The sequence below is a fragment of the Artemia sp. Qi Xiang Cuo genome, chromosome 5 (assembly GCF_049724085.1).
Source record: "Artemia sp. Qi Xiang Cuo chromosome 5, ASM4972408v1, whole genome shotgun sequence".
NCBI classification, from domain to species: domain Eukaryota; kingdom Metazoa; phylum Arthropoda; class Branchiopoda; order Anostraca; family Artemiidae; genus Artemia; species Artemia sp. Qi Xiang Cuo.
In genome coordinates, this window is record NC_142798.1 from 19,490,828 (window position 1) to 19,509,758 (window position 18,931).

Below are 18,931 nucleotides of genomic sequence, written 5' to 3' on the forward strand. Positions count from 1 at the left end.
CATAAACAGCTGTCATATGTTCTAATATTTTTTAGATGTCACTTTTATATCTGGCAATGCATTCAAATCTAATGTTTTAAGGCTTTGCTCCATACCTGAACAACTTTAAAATTTGTTTTGCTTAAAGATTTTGCATGTAATGAAATATTTCATAAAGTTGCCATGAGTGGATTTTTTTAAAATGGTCAGTGGCACATTTAGAGGGGAGCCCAGGGGGCCCGCTCCCTCCCCCCATATACTTTGAAAATATATTGGTTAATTTAATTGGATAATGTATTGATGTGCTGCACAGCAATAAAATTTCTCCCCTTTATAGATTTTTTTGTATATCTGTCTAGGTCTAGATCCTACACTTTTAAGATCTCTCTTGTGTCCTTAGTTGTAAATTGTCATTCTCTTCTTCACTTTGTCCCTTTACTTGAGTCTCCAGAAAGTTTAATTTCATATTTATTGTGATTAATTTAGCTCAGGCTGAAAGCTGCATAAGGTTTGTTGCTAGTATTTGACTTTATGCAACTCAATAATATTTAACAAGGAAAATGCAACATATATTGACAGGTATTTTAATGGCAAAATGACACTGTCTATAATTTCTTTATTATTTTTTTTAAACATTGTGTGTAGTTGATGAAGATGGCACTTTGACTCTGAAGAGGGTAGAAGGTACTTGGCTATTCTCATTCCTGGTAAAACTATTCCAGTCAAAGGGATTATTAATGAATGGGTATTTTTATTGCAGCTTTATACAATATTTTGCTTTTTGTAGGTTTTTAAATGTCCAAGAAAGATTGAACATTAAGAATGAAACAGATTAGCCCTGTAACCAGCTTTGCGTCGATACTAAACATCCAGATCAGTTTTCTGTAGGATGCAGATCTACAATTTTTGTCAATTTTGTTGGCCAACATCACAACTTCAACAGCAGTTTGAATACCTTATTTTACTTCAAATTCTAATAGAATGTTTTGCTTGTGAATCCTAACTATATAAATACCCTAACTTGCTTCAATACCTCAGGGAAGTTATGAAATTCTTAAAACTTTTTGTAGTCATAAAGTGGCCGCCATAAGTCTGTCGCTTATCAGAGAAGCTATGCTGCACAGCCAAGTGTTTTTCTTAGAGAATTTTATTTACATAGTAGTATTAGGAAATGAATATATTGATTGCCTAACTGGTCTTTTTTTTCTTAAATTCAAGACAAATAGAAAGGGGAGGATTTTCCAATTTCTTTTGAAAGATGGAATGAAATGAAGACAGATACAAGAACTCGAGTTACAGTGGCTATTTTATAATTTCCAACTTTTTAATCTCATAACTCGAACTGAAAAAGAAAAAAAAAACGCTTAAAAGATTGTTGCTTGTTTTAACCAGCAATATGTGCCATACAATCCTTGTTTAATAAGAGAATAGGATTGTTGATGAAACAAGGTATACAAAAACCGATTGTTGGACAATTATATTTGCGTTTTTTTTCCCTGTCTTCTGAAGCCTTGGTTCATTTTCCCATTTCTTTTAACCAAACCCTTTCTCCTAAGGCCTGGAAAGAAAGGAGAACGGTGACTCTGAGGTCAGTTCTTTGCTGTGAAGGTACAAGAATTGAAAGCCTATTTTAGACTTATAGGGTATGAAATACAGTTAAATTTCAATAAAACGCAAGAATATTAATTATGTCGTTTTTTGGTCATGATCTGCAGATAAAGGAGTCACAACTCCCTATGTCGAAAAAACAGTCAAATTAGCAGAAAAGGAAGAGGACTTAGGAGGAAGATCTGTGGCTGTTTTGAACAAAAACCACAACTAATGTTGATTAACTGAGCCACACAAAATACCTATTGGTCATTGGGTTGAAAAGTCTTTTATTTTGTATTCAATCTCTGAAAAATATTTAAATGCTTAAGTTCAATAATTTCTGAATTAAACAAACTTTTCGAGTTAATTTGTCTAAGACATCAGAATAACTTCTAATCCAAAGCATTAATAATATCTTTTGTGAAACAGACCAACATTCAGAAGACACCTCAACCACTGTGCCCATAATTACCTTGCTTGAAATTGGTCTGGAGTCCTTTATTAACTGTGACCAGATTTCTGATGCTACAAAGCTGGACTTAATCTGTAGGCACTAGAAACCAGGAAAGGTCTATGAATTTCCTTAAATAGGCCTAGTTAACTGGAATTTCAAGGATATGGTGACAAAACGTTGTCGTTTTCAAAGTATATGGTTCCAAAAGTAGTCATGGTTGGTGTTCAGCCCTTCAAAATAAGGTGCATTCTGTAAGCACAGCTCCCTATTTGCCGAATCTGAGACCTATTAGCCGAAAGGCTTACTTCAGATGCTTGGATGTTTAGTTTTGAAGCCATATACTGACCTTAAAGATGCTTTTGCTGACTTCAAGTATCATGATGAAAGACAGTATTGTGTTACTGCAGTGCAAAAATCTATTATGTTTTCAAAACACAAGAACGAAAAAGCATTCCAATTGACCAGCAACTGAATTTTCATGATCACGAGAAAAGGATTAAAAACCGAGAAATGCTAAGACCAATTGTCCAGGCTATTCTATTTTGTGGTTTTAATGAAATAGCCCTGTCATCTCCTTATAAAAGGTTTTGAAGGGCAATTCAGAGGGTTGTTGCGATTGATGATGGATTGTGGAAACTCAAATTATGGGAGCATTTTGAACCATGCGCTGAAATGCGAAATGCAGAATGATAAGGTCGATGGCGCTGGCAATGTCATTCAGGATACAATTTTTAATAGAGCGAAAATTGTGAAGTGTTTTTCGATATTAGCTGATGAGATGAGTGATATAACTTCAAAAGAACAACTTGTTCTTGTTCTATGACAATCATCAAATAGAAGAAAGTTCTTTTGCGTTCCAACACTGTATATGACTTGACTGGCCTAGGTCTTGCAAAGTAGATTATTAGACTCTGTTTATAGTTTGGATTATACATGAACAAGTTAGTAGGAATTGGCTTTGATGGAGGCAGTTAGTATTTATCACACATTGTGCTTTGCATTGTTTAAACCTTGCCTGGTGAAAACCTCAAGACTGAAGTTAATTCAAATGCTGTATGGATACTTGTAAGAAGGTTTTTTTTTCTATTCCCCAAAATGAACTGAGTCATTAGCTTCTGCTCTACCACATGCAAAAAAGCAAAGCTCCTTCGCTTTTGTGACATCTTGAGTGTTGAAAGCCTTGATAATCGTGTCACTTTTCTTGAGCTTTTCCATGCTGTTTTTGGAGTACTGGAGAGCTGTATGGACAACCAGCCCGATCCAAGTCTAATGGCAAAGGCAAACTCCTTAGTAGCAGCCATTACCTAGTTCAGCTTCATTTTTCCTCTGATTCTTGCTGAAAAAGTGACTTGGATTCTGCTTTCAACTTCTGTTCTTCTGCAGGAGGAAAATTTGGATCTATTTACCCACTGTGAACATTTCGATCTATGCAAGTCTGTAGTAAAAGAGCCAGTCCAGATAGCTGAAAGTGTTGGTACACCCGCCTCAATACCAAGACGCCAACGTTGGTGATTCTCGTCTTCAGACACTTCTCTTTTTTACAAAGACTTTTTTTCTCCATACCTTGAGCAGCTATGTAAAGAACTCGACATGAGATGTCTTAATCACTGAACAACAGCATTTCAAATTCAGCTTCTGTTCTGTCGTTTTATTGTTGTTGCTGTATTAGCCTAGCCAAGGTTTTGACAAAGCTGAAAAAATATAAGCAGCTCTGTTTCTCTGACACTAGCCCCCTTGTTGAACTAACTGCCTGGCAAGCCAAATGGAGGTCTATACGCGAGTAATTATCCCAACAAAGTTTCTGAAACTCTTGGTGCGTGTGACAACCACTTTTCCCAACTGCATTCACTCTGATTGCATTCTCCCTGTTACCATGACATCTGTAGAGCGTTCAATCAAAATGCCAAAGCAGCTTAAAAGACACCTCTGAAATCAGAAAGGAGAAGGCAGGTTGAATGGTATTGCACACATGTCTATCAGTTACAATGTTAAGGTGAATATTGACGATGTTTTAAGCAACTTTGGTAGGAAATCAAGACAGATTAAAATATAAGTAGTATTTATAGTATTTATTTTGTTTGTTTTTTTATCTGATTCGAGGATTATCAAGATTAGAGCTCTTCATTTTGGTTAATTGAACCCATTATTTTATCCTTTTTTTGTAGCATAGCAATAAATAAGCTCAAAAAGGGGACTATGACAGTAATATGCTTAGTTACAGGTGAGTTTTTGGACTAGGAATTATAAGCTGGTGGAATTTAAACCGACTACGAAGCAATTAACGCCATTACAGATTAATGAATGAAAATACTGGATTATAAGTGCCTATGTATAGAGAAAGCGTTTAGGCCCTATAGGACAACTCAATCATGTATAATAAATACTTTTCTTTACTTCCGTAAATCTTACCTGAACTTCAGATTTCATATCTGAAAACTGTGCTATTTTTAAGAAGTTAGATAAAAATTTTCAGGTCATTAATTTGAAATGGTACTAAATCCCTGCTTTGAATACTATCTCTTACCTTGTAATTCCAGCACTTCTCTACGTAGGCTAGTTGTCCCTAAAGCTAACAATTCTTTTCTTTTAACAGAGTCCAAACTCAGTTTGGAAGATGGCTGCTATGAAGGTTCCTTATGGCTTTGAAGTTGGTTGCACAATAACTCGGTTGTCCTTGCATGTTCTTGATGGTGTTGAATTTTGTCTATTGTTCTTCTAGAGGAAAGACGTCTTTGGCTTCATTACAAAGGACATAACAAGGGAAGCATATGTGCCTGCTACCTTTTCCTGTACTTTAAGAGTATAATACTCAACAAATATTGCTATGGCTCTTGCAACTGGACCTTCTCCTTCTTCAGTTTGTCAATCTTTCTTGTTAACATTTCATAACTTCTCTTATAAAATATTTAGACTTGGCAAGAAGTCAATTATTTCCTTGAAAATCTGTCTCTCTTCATGGGCAGGGAGGTCTGCTTCCACCAATAGCTTGAAATCTTCCTGAATTCTAGTTTTCTGGCGGTTCTGGTAATTTTGGTGGTAATTGTCATCTACTTTGGGTATTCAAGCAGGTGATGCTGAATAGTCTCGACTGTTGATGCTCATAGTCGACAGAAAGGGCTTGGTGCTTGTTCCACCAGTGTTCTTTAATCTTGAGAATCATTGCTTGGCTCTTAATCTTCAGACATTCAAATTCAAATTAATTTAATTCAAAAACAAGACATCAGGGATAACATACCAAGTTATCCGTGCACTTTCTGAAAAGGAGCTTCAACGGTCTGTAGTGAAGTGTCTTGTGATTTCTACGTCTCAGCGCGTCCCTAAGGGTGAGGGATGTAGATTTTTGGTTGATTCTAGAAAACTTCTGAATTGCCTGGATTTCCTATTTATCTGCCTCCTCATTGATTCGAATTCCCTGGTAGTTGGGGACGTGTTGAAAGGCTATTTCTACACCTCTTTGGCAAGGGCTATTATCAATTTTCACTGTTGAGTGATGTCTCTGTCTGTGACTTTGAATTGAATTTTCTTAATAACTTGTAAAGATGATTGGGACTCTGATAATACAACTTCTTTTTTCCTGAGAGGTGGGTTTGTGTGAACTACCTTCAGAGCCTTGTATATTGTAGCTATTTTCATCAGGAGAATAGGGGAACCACCGGGAAGCAGTTTTGAGATGTGGAGGTTTAGCTGGGGGATGACTTAGGTAGCTGCTGCTTTACCTGATTGTACCCTCCACTACTGGCCCCAACCCCCCATTACACTTCCTGGCTAAGGACCATGAAATGGGGATCAGCACCTTTGGTATGGACTGTAAAGTCCAGTGCTGTTTTCCTTACCTTTTACCTTTTCTTGCTTTACCTACTTGTACGGAGCCATCTGTATAAGTTTCCATTAAAAAGTTGTCTATGGACTGCATTCCATGTGAGGCTTTGATCCAATGTTAATTCCAAGATCACTAGGATAGCTTCGATCTGAATTGATGACCCTTTAATGAAAAGGTGTGGTATTCCGGTTTGATGAAAAATTGCTGCTTTTGTTGTAATGGCTGATATTGGAAGGGACATCGTTTCTGAAAAAGCTTCTAGTCAAGTATGGTATTTTTTAGTCTAGTCTTCAACTCTTCTATTGAGCGTCTGCATTCCCAGGTAGTGACATCTTTGGCAAATTAGTGTTTAGATATTGCTGAACTTGAAAGCTCGAATTTTGAAATAATAAGCAAGAAAAGAAAGGGGTAAGAGGAGATCTATTGGGTAGTCTTACCTCAAGTCTTTTAAAAGATGAAATTTAATGAATTATCCAAACCCTGAGATATCTGTTGGTTGAGTAATTCCAAATGAAACAAATAAAATGCTCTAGGAATTCCATCAAAAGAAGAAATTTGTATAACTTCTATTTGGTTCCATTTGAATATGCGTCTTCAAAGTCCGCGATTAATTAGTAAAGTTTGGCATGTTGCAAGCACAATGGAGCAGATAGATGATTGATAATAGAACTCTATAGTATAAGTGAGAGTGGAAACACTCATTAAATAAAAGCATTTGAAAATGACGATTGATTTTGAGGACGACCATGTTGATGACTAGAATGATTTCATATAGTCTTATCAATGATTTCCCTCATTGTGTTTACTCAGGGCAGCAATGATGTTATAAAACAAAATAATACAAGAGACTGCGAGGGCTCATAGCCTTTCGGTGTGCATAAAGCCTTTCCAACCATAGGCAACTGATTAGAATGAATCAAATATATCACAAGTGCCTGCCATTACTGGACCAATTTTAGAATAAAAAATGTGCAAAATAATAGCATGATAAAGGCCTAACTTTTGACCTTGGAAAGAATGTCAGATTAGCTCCAAAGATTTGTAAAATCATGAAATTAAAATTTTTTAGTTATAGGTATAAGGGATGCTTTCCAGCATATGGGATGCTGGAAAGTAAGGGCATGTAGAAGGTTTTTTTTGTTATGGTGCTTTCACATTGTTAAGTGAGTCCTTTCACATGGCCTTATGTGGCCTCTAATACCCAAAAGTTACGTTAGGTTTTGGTGTTAAGATGGTATAAGAATATGGCTATGTTTGTTATAATAGTTATGTCACAGTATAAGAACAAACAGAAGGTTTTTTCCTTGTGGTGTTTTCATGTTGCTCAGTGAATCCTTTCTCTCTGCCTTTTGTGCCCTTTCAAACCCAAAAATTATGCTGTTTTATGGTATTAAGATGGTATAAGAGTAAACATAAGATTTTATTCCATGTCGTGTGTTCACAATGCTAAGTGAATCCTTTCACGCTGCCTTATGTGACCTTTTATACCCCAAAAATTATGTTATGTTATGGTATTAAGATGGTTAAAGAATATGGTTGTGTTGGTTATAATGGTTATGTTATGGTATAAAAATAAACCGAAGAATTTATTCCATGTTGTGTTTTAACATTGCTAAATGAATCCTTTCCTGCTGCCTGAAGTGGCCTTTCAGACCCAAAAATTATTTTATGTTATGGTATAAAATAAACAGAAGATTTTGTTCCATGTTGTGTTTTAACATTGCTAAATGAATCCTTTCATACTGCCTGAAGTGGCCTTTCAGACCCAAAAATTATTTTATGTTATGGTATTAACATGGTATAAGAACACGGTTATGTAATGGTACAAAAATAAACATGTGGTGTTTTCATATTGCTAAGTGAATCCATTCACACTGCCTTATTTGGCCTTTAACACTCAACAATTATGTTGTGGTATAGTATTTTTCAACTTCAGGTCAGCGTAGCTGAGGATTTTTTGCTTAATTTAAGTGAATTAAAATCAGACATAGGATTTACTTCTATATTAAAGAATATGTTGAAGGTTATCGAAAGGATTAATAATGAAGAATTGATCTTAAGTTTGATGAGAATAGGCTATTTAAGAGCTTTTTAAACATAACCTTTTTTCAAGTTAGCATTCAAATTATATAAGTTCATATGTGAAAGCTCCTCTAGGGCGTTGAGTTGACTCCTCGTCCCTATTGTTGACTCCTCGTCCCTATAGTTGACTCCTCGTTGACTCCCCGTCCCTATTGTTGACTCCTCATCCCTATTGTTGACTCTTCGTCCCTATTGTTGACTCTTCGTCCCTATTGTTGACTCCTCGTTTCCACGAAGTACATCATTATCTTTTACAGTTGTTTGTTGTGTGATATTATTCTTGGTTCAGCATTTAACGGTTTGTGTAGATGTTAAATTCTCAACTTCTAAAGTTACTAGTCAAAAAGAGAAATTTGGGAAAATCATTCCTTAAACATGTGCAAATTGGTATTGCATCTTTTTTCAAACCCAAATTTCATTTATTTGCATATCAATTAATAATATAAAGTTTCTAAGAAATTGTCCAAAATTCATATCACCAGAAGGAAATGTAGCTTTTCCCCTAGCATATTTCTATCAGGTATAGTTACACTGGTGAACTGTAAAAGAGCTCAGTTGAAACATAAAAATAGTCTGCTCATGATTAAATAGCCAGTACTTACCTAAAATCTGTTGAATATGTCATGTTAGTCATGGTTTCAACAGGTTTCAGTCATGGGAACTGCTCTTTTACAGTCTATGTATAAATTATGTGACAGTACAATCTGTTATGTTTTTTTCTTCTTTTTTATTGTTTTAAGCTTATTTTCGTGTTTGTTTCAGTGGAAAAAGACAGATTAAGTGAAGACGAAGCGAAGATATTTTTTAGGCAAATTACCGCAGCTGTTGCATACATTCATAGCAAAGGTTATGCACACAGAGATCTAAAGCCAGTAAGTTTTTTTTTGAATTTTGGTATTTGAGTTTGTTTCATATGGAATGTGTTACTCAGTAAAGAAGAATAGATTGCTCTTAATTTTTCTTGTGTGCCAAGTTTTTAATTAATACTAATAGCAATTTTAGCTTAAATGGTTATTTTGTACAGCTACTACTACGGAGTTCATAATGTGAAATGAGTCTAGGGTAACCCTTTTTTAAACACTCCTCGTCTATCCCACCCAATTCACAGTTGCTGCTTTGGCCAGATTGAAAGCCGTTAATAAGTTTTATTTCTTTGGACCCGTGCTCCACCCCTTTCCCCTGAAATTTCAAAATATTTTACGATTTTTCCTTCACCTTTCTGCAAGGCTGTACCAAGGAAAAACCTCACAAAACGCATACAAAATTTGTTTATGTCATTTTTGTTGCGTTTTGACAAGTCAGACAAAAAATTTTTTTTTTTGGGGGGGGGGGTCAAACCCCCTATCCCCCTCTCCCTGGACACGGCCTTGCCTTTCTGCATATTCCTCTATACTTTGCTTACCTGGTTTGTCGAATTTATGCCACACCCCTTTAAAAATCAAATATCTGTGTATGTATCTCGTCTCATCCCTAGAATTCCCTCACCACCTTTCCATGTCTCTGGAATATCTGGTCTATCTGGAAGGTATGCAAAAGTTAGCGACGTTGCTTTTTCATGATGCATATATTGCATGGAGTTTGTCATAAAAGATATGTTTTGGAATATTGTCTCCAAGGTTTCTTTCTAAAATAATCAAAAAGTTTGTGGTAACAAACTGTAAGTAAGAGGCGACCCGGATCAATAGTAACCGAAACTCTTAAAAACGGAATGTTGATACCAAAAGATGCACCAAAAGAATCAATTTTTTATGCTGATTTTAAATGTATAAGTCTTATTGAGTTTAGCCTTACCCATCAAAAATTACGAGCCTGAGAAAATTTGCCTTATTTTCGAAAAAAATGGAAGACACCCTCCTCATAGAATCTTAATGAAAATCACACGATCAAATTCAGTGTATCAGAGAACCTTACTGTAGAGGTTTCAAGCTCCATCTGCAAAAATGTGGAATTTTGTATTTTTTGCCAGAAGAAAGATCATGGATGCGTGTTTATGTTTTTTTGTTTTTCTCACTAGTTTCATATGCAAAACTTCTAACACGTATTTGTTTGCTGCCTTTAGCCCCTGTGCATTTGTGCTGTGTTTCGCTCCGCTCATCCCTTTTACCTGAAATCCCACAAGTTTTTGCCTTGAACTTGTAAAACTACCCCCTCCCCACGTACGCACAATTGGACTCGCAAAGCCTCTGATTGTAACGTGGTCAAAACATAAATGTTTATCTACTTCTTCAACCAATCACCTTCTTCCTTTTTTGTACTTCAATTTTAGCTTAAATAGCTATTTTTAATAAAAACACAAAAGTGTTCTTTTAAACAGTAAAACTAAGTTGAAAATCGATATATTTATTCAAAGGTATTGCATTACAATTGCTTAATTTTAAATGTTTTTATATACCGTTGAAGAATTAGAACATTTTACCGTGCGTATAACACCGAGGTGGCAAGAATATAAACGTCACTTTGAAATAATACCACTGATAAACCTATGAATGTTCAGAAATTGTTGTTGCAGTATTTGGGGATGGAAAAAGGGTTTTAATGGTTCAAAAGTTACCACAAATAGGAGTGGGGCTGGTGCCCTCTCAATCTTCTAATAGCAAGTTCCATCTGTGCTTTACTGAAAATGGTTTAGATTTTTTTTTTTTTTTTTTTTTTTTTTTTTTTTTTTTTTTTGGTCATAATATTGGATCATTAAAAAAACAAATAAAATAATAATAATAATTTAAAATGTCAGTTGAGTTTACAGGAAAGAAACTGACAATTTCTCAATACATTTGTAATTTTAAATTTAGTTTTACTGTTTTAAAAGAACAGTTTTTGTTTGTCACTATTTTTCTTCCATTTTATGTCATTCCAATGTAGAAAACCAATACCCTAATAAAGCTTTTAAAACGTTAATAGTTATTTCTGAAAGCTATCTGGTTTGTTTGCCGAAGCAATCTTTTATGTTGGCGAATCAATGAATAGTTTCTCCATTGACTGTATATATCTATGAAAGGAAAGGATTTAAAAGAATCTAAAAAAATAATCCTGGGGATGTTCGTAATTTTAAATTGTTATAATGCAGAAAATATGTTCAATTTTGTTTTCGTTAAAGCGCAATTAATACTCGACCCAGTGCGTGGCTTGAGAGGGTTGTAACCTCGCTCTTACTTGTGTTGCTTGCTTGCTATGTTCGGTTTCAGTTCGACTTGTTCATTTCAGTTCCTTCTTGTTTTTGGTTTCATTTAATCATTCAGCGTAATTTCTCTTTGTTTCAAATTTGACCTGATCTTTCATTTTAGTTTACATATGTTTTAGGTTTTGTTTATTCATTCACAGTAATTTTATTCTTTTTTAGGTTTTACATTATTTCCTCTCATCATTGAATGACTTCATTTCCTCTCGTTTTAGAGTTAAACTTTTTTAAATTATGCTATAAAAATACCAACTCCAAGTGCCACTTCATCTAGTTTTGATGCTAATAAACAAGGTTTGGTAAGATGAAAATACATACTTTAAAACCTAAAACAGACAGAATTCCCCCCGCACATGTAAGGGCGGGGGGAGTTACCCACCCCTCGACCTTCTGTTCTTATAATTAAGTTTAGCTTGTGCTTCACTAGAATTATTACACATTTCCAGATGTCTTATATATTTTTGATGGGGGACATATATCTTTGAAGACAGTAGGCTATATAATTAAGACAGTTGAAATCAACAATTATATTCATTATATCAAAATAATTGTTTTTTAGTAAATTATAAGACTAAGGTTGGCAATAAAGAGCGGTGGATTGAAGGTGTGGCAGCCTCCTTCATATACAGGAATTTTTTGTTCGTTTGAGTTTTACTGTCACTTTTTTGTTCCTGTGAAAAAACTTGTATTTTGATTTTATTTTTGTTCGTCCTGAAGATGAAAGGATCATTAAGTGTGCGTATAGATTAACCCCCCCCCCCTATGCATACTTAAATACTAAAAATGTTTGCCTTGAAAACGCTCATACACATTGTGAAATTCAAATTATTGGGTCAGTTTATTTTTTTTTAAGTTAGTGCTCTACTATCAATTGAGCCTTTCAAATTGTCGTCCATAAAGGACTTCATTTTATATACACTGCATATGTATTTAGGGACAAATTGTTTCCCCGCATGACATCACATCCCTGGAAACTGGATGACTTAGTCCATTTCAAGGTTTGAGACCATTGACTGTCTCAGTATTTTGCCTATTGACCTTATACCCGTGTTCAGAGGTTTCGTGACACGAAATGACCGAAAGCGGTACATTAAAAAGTGCAAGCCATTGTGTTGCTTTAAATTCACTTGCACCTCAAAATTTCTATGTGAATGAGTTTCCCAGCCTCCTATGATCACTGGGTCGATACGATCCCTCTCCCAAAAAATAAATCCGTGAAAAAAAAAATTCCGTAAAAAATGTATTAATTTGTATTTTTCTTTATTGAAGGTTGAAATTTTCGTTCTTTGGCTGTTATTAAATAGAAAAACAAGTTTTTTTTTTAGCTGAAAGTAAGGAACGACGTTAAAACTTGAAACGAACAGAAATTATTCCGTATATGAAAGGGACTGTCCCCTCCTCAACGCCTAGCTCTTAATGCTAAAGTTTTTTATTTTTTAAAAAAATAGAGTTTTCAGAAAGTCAAACTTTAGCTTAAAGAGCATGGCGTTGAGGAGGGCACATCCCCTTTCATTTACGGAATAATTTCTGTTCGTTTTAAGTTTTAACGTCGTTCCTTACTTTCAGTTGAAAAAAACTTATTTTTGTATTTAATTTTTGAAAGTTTTTGAATTAATGCAGGTTTTTATTTTGGCTAACCGTACATGAATAATTAAAATAAAATTTGTATATTAATTTTACTTTTTTTTGGTTAAGTGGCTTTCTCGAAACCTGTTTAATTTTATTTACGAACGTTTTTATTAGTAACAAATATACGTAACTTACGAATTAACTTACGCAACGAACTTCTATATTCATAGATTTTTAATACGTATATTAGAGGGTTCGCCCCCTAGTCAATACCTTGCTCTTTACGCTAAAGTTCGAATTTTGTTCCAATTCTTTAAAATGACCCCTTAATCACAAAGGCCGTTAATTAGAATAAATAGCTCTTATGAAAATACTAAAAAAATCTTTGGCTTAAAGAGCGAGGTATTGACTAGGGGGTGAACCCAATCATACGAGTAATATTTTCTGTTCGTTTTAAGGTTTGATGTTGCTCCTTAATTTCAGTTGAAAAACTTGTTTTTGTTTATTTAATTTCTGATCTTTTTCTTTAATACTACTACTACTACTAACAACTCACCGCAGCACCAAGCCGCCTGAGGCCAACACAGCTACGCATGCTCCTCCTCCACCCCAATCTATTCAAAGCCTCCCTTTTTACACCCGCCCACGAAGTTCCCGTTTCTTTTAAATATTTCTTTATGACGTCCTCCCACCCCAGACGGGGACGACCTGCTTTCCGTTTAGCCCTAGATGGCTGGCCGAAAAGAACAATCTTCGACGATCTGTGATCATTCATTCGCACAACGTGCCCTAACCACCTCAAATTTTCTTTCAATGTAGCCCAAGAGAGTGGTATTGACCCAAATTTTTCGTATAGCCTATTATTTGAAATACGTTCAGTCAGCCGGGTACCCAGAACAATCCGTAAGCAATTTCTCTGGAAAACATCTAGCAAATCTCTGTCCTCTTTTCGGAGTGCCCATGCTTCCGAGCCATATTTGACCACTGTCATCACTGTAGCTTCTAATACTTTAATCTTGTTTTGTAGACTTATCTTCCTGCTCTTCTAAACTTTTTTCAACTGTGAAAAATCACCCTGAGCCATCTTCACTGCTCCCATCATCTTTACTAATAATACTACCAAGGTAAGTGAAGCTGCCCACCTGATCAATCTTTTCATTACCCAACGTCACCTTTTCATCTTCACTTATTCCTAGCCTTTGTGACTTAGTCTTCCTAACAGTAATTTTCAAACCAATACTAGCACCCTGAACTCGCAAAACCTCTAAAACTTCATTCATTTTGCTCACACTTTCATCTAGGATGCTTAAATCATCAGCATAATCTAAGTCCAGAATAGTTTTACCTTCCCGTTTGATTTCGAGGTCTCACATTGCCATTCCTTCGCTCCTTAAGACAAAATCCATCAAAATAATCCATATAAAGGGGGGTAGAACACAACCCTGCTTAACTCCTGATTTAATACAAAACCAGCTGCTAACCTCATTTCCTACCTTAACCGCATCAGTGTTATTCTCGTACATAGCACTAATCACTGTCGATACGATCACCCCTGGGAAAAAAACAAATAAACACGCATCTGTGATCTTTCTTCTGGCAAAAAATGCGAAATTCCACATTTTTGTAGATAGGTGCTTGAAACCTCTACATTAGGGTTCTCTTATACGCTGAATATGATGGTGTGATTTTCATTAGGGTTCTATCACTTTTAGGGGGTGTTTCCCTCTTTTTTCTAAAATCAGCCAAATTTTCGTAGGTGCGTCGCATTTGATAGGTAAAACTAAACATATTCAAACTTAAGTATTTCAAATCAGCATTTAAATATTATTTTTCGGATGTATCTCATGGTATCAAAATTCCGTTTTTTAGAGTTTCAGTTACCATTGAGCCGGGTCGCTCCTTACTTACAGTTTGTTACCACGAACTGTTTGATACATGTTGAATTGGATGCTGGATTTTCCTCGAGGCTTTATAGCTTTTTGTTGTTGTTATAGCCTTTTTTCTATTATTAGATTATTTGTCTCTGGGTTAGAATCCTCGAGTCGTTGCGACCCCCCCCCTCCTCCGAAAAAAGAAAAAACATCTGTGAAAAAAAAAATCCCTAAAAAAATATATTAATTTTTATTAGTGTTTATTGAGTGCTGAAATTTCCGTTCTTCGGCTATCATACATGTAGAGCTGTAATAATAATCTCTATAAAGAGACTTTTTTAAGAGCCAAATCTGAAAGACATCCATTAACTATGGAAATTACACTCTATTCCACATAAGTCACTGGATTGTGTTTTTTTTATTTTGAGGACGTTATTTCGCTTTTTCTAAAAATCAGAAAAGGGGCTGAGGATCTTCTTATACTACTAAGTTTCGATATCTAACTTCAAAAAAAAGAAAATACTAATATGCCTATTGGGAATCAACATTAAAACTAGGTTCGTTTGCTGTATGTTGTTTTTAAATTTGAGGTTTTAGGGTTCTGGGTCTGATTGACAACGGCTATTATTTAATAATCATTCATGGACATGAACGGTTTGACAAATTTCCGTACCAGGTTTCAGATGTTTATTTATTTGTGTTTATTTAATTATATTTTATGTTTATGTTTATTTTATACGTCTAGGAGAATCTGCTCCTTGACGAGGATCAACAGCTAAAATTAATTGACTTCGGACTATGTGCGCGTCCACAGGGTGGCGTTCAATCAGTACTGGATACATGTTGTGGCTCCCCAGCCTATGCTGCGCCCGAGTTGGTCTCTGGAAGAGCATATATCGGTGAGTGTAATTACTAGTGTTCTTGTGATAGCGAGGAGAATAATGTTCATTATTCATATGAGTATCATATTTATGATCATTTCATAGGATAGTGCTGTCGGCCAGTCCAAAGAGTATGCTTAACTCATAAAAGTGGAAACAGCTGTTACTTTTGACAAAAAAGAAGCATCAGTGCCTTCTAGTGTTTGGCGACAGTTGGCATTTTTTCAAGCTTTGTAATCGTTTTTGTTTTTGTTTTTCAGGAACTGAGTTGAGACACTTATTAAAACGCATGTTTTTGTCAACTACACAAGTTAAATTAATTATTCTTATTCTTACACTGGAAAAAATGGCAAGTGTCGTCAGACGCTGGATGGCATTGAGGTTTTTTTTACCGACACTTATTCGCCAGGTCCCACTCCTGTAAGTTACCCATACTCTTTGGGCCAGTCGCTGAAAATAGTCATACAGTTTACGTCGATTTTAATGATTTTATTGGGATTTTTACGTTTTTCGGTAAAACATTCAATAAAATAATAATGGGTCAGTTCATAAAATCCTTTCGATTGCAGGTAGGATATTTGGTTCGAGAGTTTTTGACTATGGCAATAGTGGAAAACAGATTCGGTGATAGCGATAACGGAGTGTTATTTTCAAATTGTCTTTTTTCAATTTTTTTCGTTTTCACTTTCAATTGACATATTTTTCATCACTTTCATGATTTATGTGGCTACTTAAAATGCCCTCTGTCAGTAAGCCTGTTACTTCAAGCGATACTCGTCAATGAGAAATTTGTTTTCTCCTTCCAACGGTTTTGAACTCTTGGCTCTTGAGGTAACTTTAGGTTTTGGAGAGGTTGAGAGTTACTCGGAGATGAGTATTAAAACAGCATTAAACCCAAGCAATAACAAAAAGTGTAACGACAGAATAAAAAGGAGAACTCGCCAAGAGTTTTTAGAAAGTTTTCTCTCTCTTTTTCCCTTCCTTTCTTTTTCTTTCTTTCTTTCCCTGTTCTATTTTAATCCTGTAGCACGTTCCTTGTAAAATTTGTTTGACTAATTAAGGCTGTCATCGCTTAGGTCGGTGCTTTATGAACCTGTTCTTGCATGAAGATTTTTATTCTATTTGTGTGTGCCCTATTTTGTCATTTCTCTGTCTTTCTTAGTTTTTACTTTGAACGCTAAATAGGAACTCTAATAAAAATGAAACGAATTTGTAGCGCTTCTTTGGAATTAGAGTGGCTATAAAATTTGAACGCTTAAAAAGTATGTTCAAGTCTAAGATTGGATGATGAGTAAGTCTAGTCTAATCCGTAATAAACTGATAAGAATTCAGTCAAGGGCTGCTTGACTAAGTCCCATGATCAGTCATTAACCCAGGAATAGCCAATTATCACTCTGATCTCAGTGAAATCCTCAGTGAAAGTAAATAAATATATACTCATTTCACCCTTGCGAAGATAGTTCACAGGGTAAAAATCATGATTGCCAGTTTCAAACTGTGCTCTTTACGTTGTTTACGTTGTTCAAGTGAAAGGCACAGTCAATGTATTGTGGGTCTCTAGAAATAGTGGGAAACTATAAGTAGTTGGAGGTTTTTTCTTACTCATTGTTTAAGTTCGGCCCAATGCTTTGTCGGTAGTTTACACTATGAAATTTTGTTGGGTCACTAGCGGCTCATTCACGTATTCTGTGGTGTTACTTACTATGTAATTTATGTATGTGTTTATGCGTACTAGAATTATTGGGAAGTAAAAGTGTATTAGGAACTTGAAATAATATTTAATATGGCATAAATCATTCCAAAGGATAATCAAATAAATTACCTAGGTCTTATACTTGACCAAAAACTCAATTTTGACCTTTACATCACAAATACAATAAAAAAAATGCTCTAGGAAAATCAGATATAAAAATACTACTATCCACACCCTGGGGTTGCAATGAGAAAGCTTTACTCCAATTTTATAAATCACGTATAAGACCCAAATTTGAGTTTGGACTCAGTGTTTATGTTGCTTGTGCAAACACCCAGATGCGGAAATTGAAAACACACAAAATTGAAAGTACTAAGTTTCTGCTTACTTAGAGTGGATTATCAACAATAAATGAAAAACGAAGATTTCTTCTAATAAATTATCTGACAAAAACTAAAGTCAATAGCTCACACAGTCTGCATAACTAGTTAAGAAATCCATCCATGTATAGAGGCGATGCAAACGAATTTGCCAGTGCTCAGAAGAAACTTCCAGGGCCAGCAAAGTATATTGCACTTACTTCCTCCCCCCTGAAGATGGTCAATCCCCGCAATAAATACTAATTTCTTAAAGTGGACTAAAGAACTTACCCCCATTGCTTTCATTCAGAATAAATTTACTGAATTCAAAACAATTACATATGAAAACCATTTCCCAATTTGTATTGATGGGTCCAAAATGAATGGGAAGTTAGCAAGTGAAGCTATCTTCCATCCCTCAATATTGCAATGGGTGAGAGAATGTATGATAATGTGTCCATAATGTCTGTAAAGTTAAATGCCATAATCATGGCTTTAGAGCACCTTAAGAATAATCTACCTTCGATTCCTATCTACAAAATATTATTGTATATCCTGACTCTTTTTCAGTCAAGTCTAGAGCTACCGTATTCAGGTTCTCAGTATAAGATGGATATAGACACATTATATTGTCTTAGTAATGTTGATACTCTTGCTTCAAGATACATGAGAACATACCTGTAGTATGTTCCAAGCCACTCTGGTATAACTGGTAACCATCGGGCTAATGAAATTGCAAAAAAATATCTAAACAATGACCAGCCAAGTGTGAGACCAATCTCCATTAGAGACATATATCGCTGGAGATTATCAGAGGTATAGTTAAATATGAATAAACCAAATTTATCCCCCATCCCAATAAGCACCCTTCTAAAATTTACCACAGAATTCGGTCAGGCTCAAATGGGTAATATTTTCAGACGTTTTCGTATCAGTTTTCTAATCCAAGTGGATCAATTCCTTCAGCCCCTCTTTACAGACATTGCAATATAAATAAGGAGACAGTTGACCATTGCCTATTTGGATATAATATTTTGACGTCTGCATAGCGTGCATTGCAATGTAAACTGTTAAAGTGCTTCAAACACCACAAATTCCACTATCAGCTAATAGTCTAGCTGACCATACCTTCTCACAGAGTACAGAACTCAATGTTTATCCTCTGATATTTCAACTCCTAGAATCAAAAGATTTACTGCAAGATATCTAATCTGATTCAAGTTAAATAAGGAGCAACCACTTGTGATAGTTCATTCAACTCACAGAGTGAGTTAAAAGCAAAAGGGCTGAATAGTCTCGACTGAAAAGCCCGCATTTGTTGAAACAGAAGAAGAAGATGAGTTTGTTAAGCAACGTAAAACAATTAAAGTTTGCTAGATTGTATCGTTTGAAAATGTTTTCAGGCAATTTTGATGCTTGGAGCTTACCATATTATATCAGTGAATGTGGTCCTTTTTT

The 18,931-nt window shown here is 35.2% G+C and overlaps 1 protein-coding gene across 2 annotated transcripts in view; it reads left to right on the forward strand.

The window, feature by feature from the left end:
* LOC148951923 (maternal embryonic leucine zipper kinase-like) overlaps positions 1-18,931 on the forward strand; it is a 208,035-nt gene that overhangs the window by 39,143 nt on the left and 149,961 nt on the right. For both annotated transcript variants that reach the window (XM_089089398.1, XM_089089397.1), the window contains exons 3-4: positions 8,688-8,797; positions 15,286-15,439. In XM_089089398.1, coding sequence (XP_088945524.1) covers positions 8,688-8,797; positions 15,286-15,439 — 264 coding nt within the window. The remainder of the gene's footprint in view (positions 1-8,687; positions 8,798-15,285; positions 15,440-18,931) is intronic.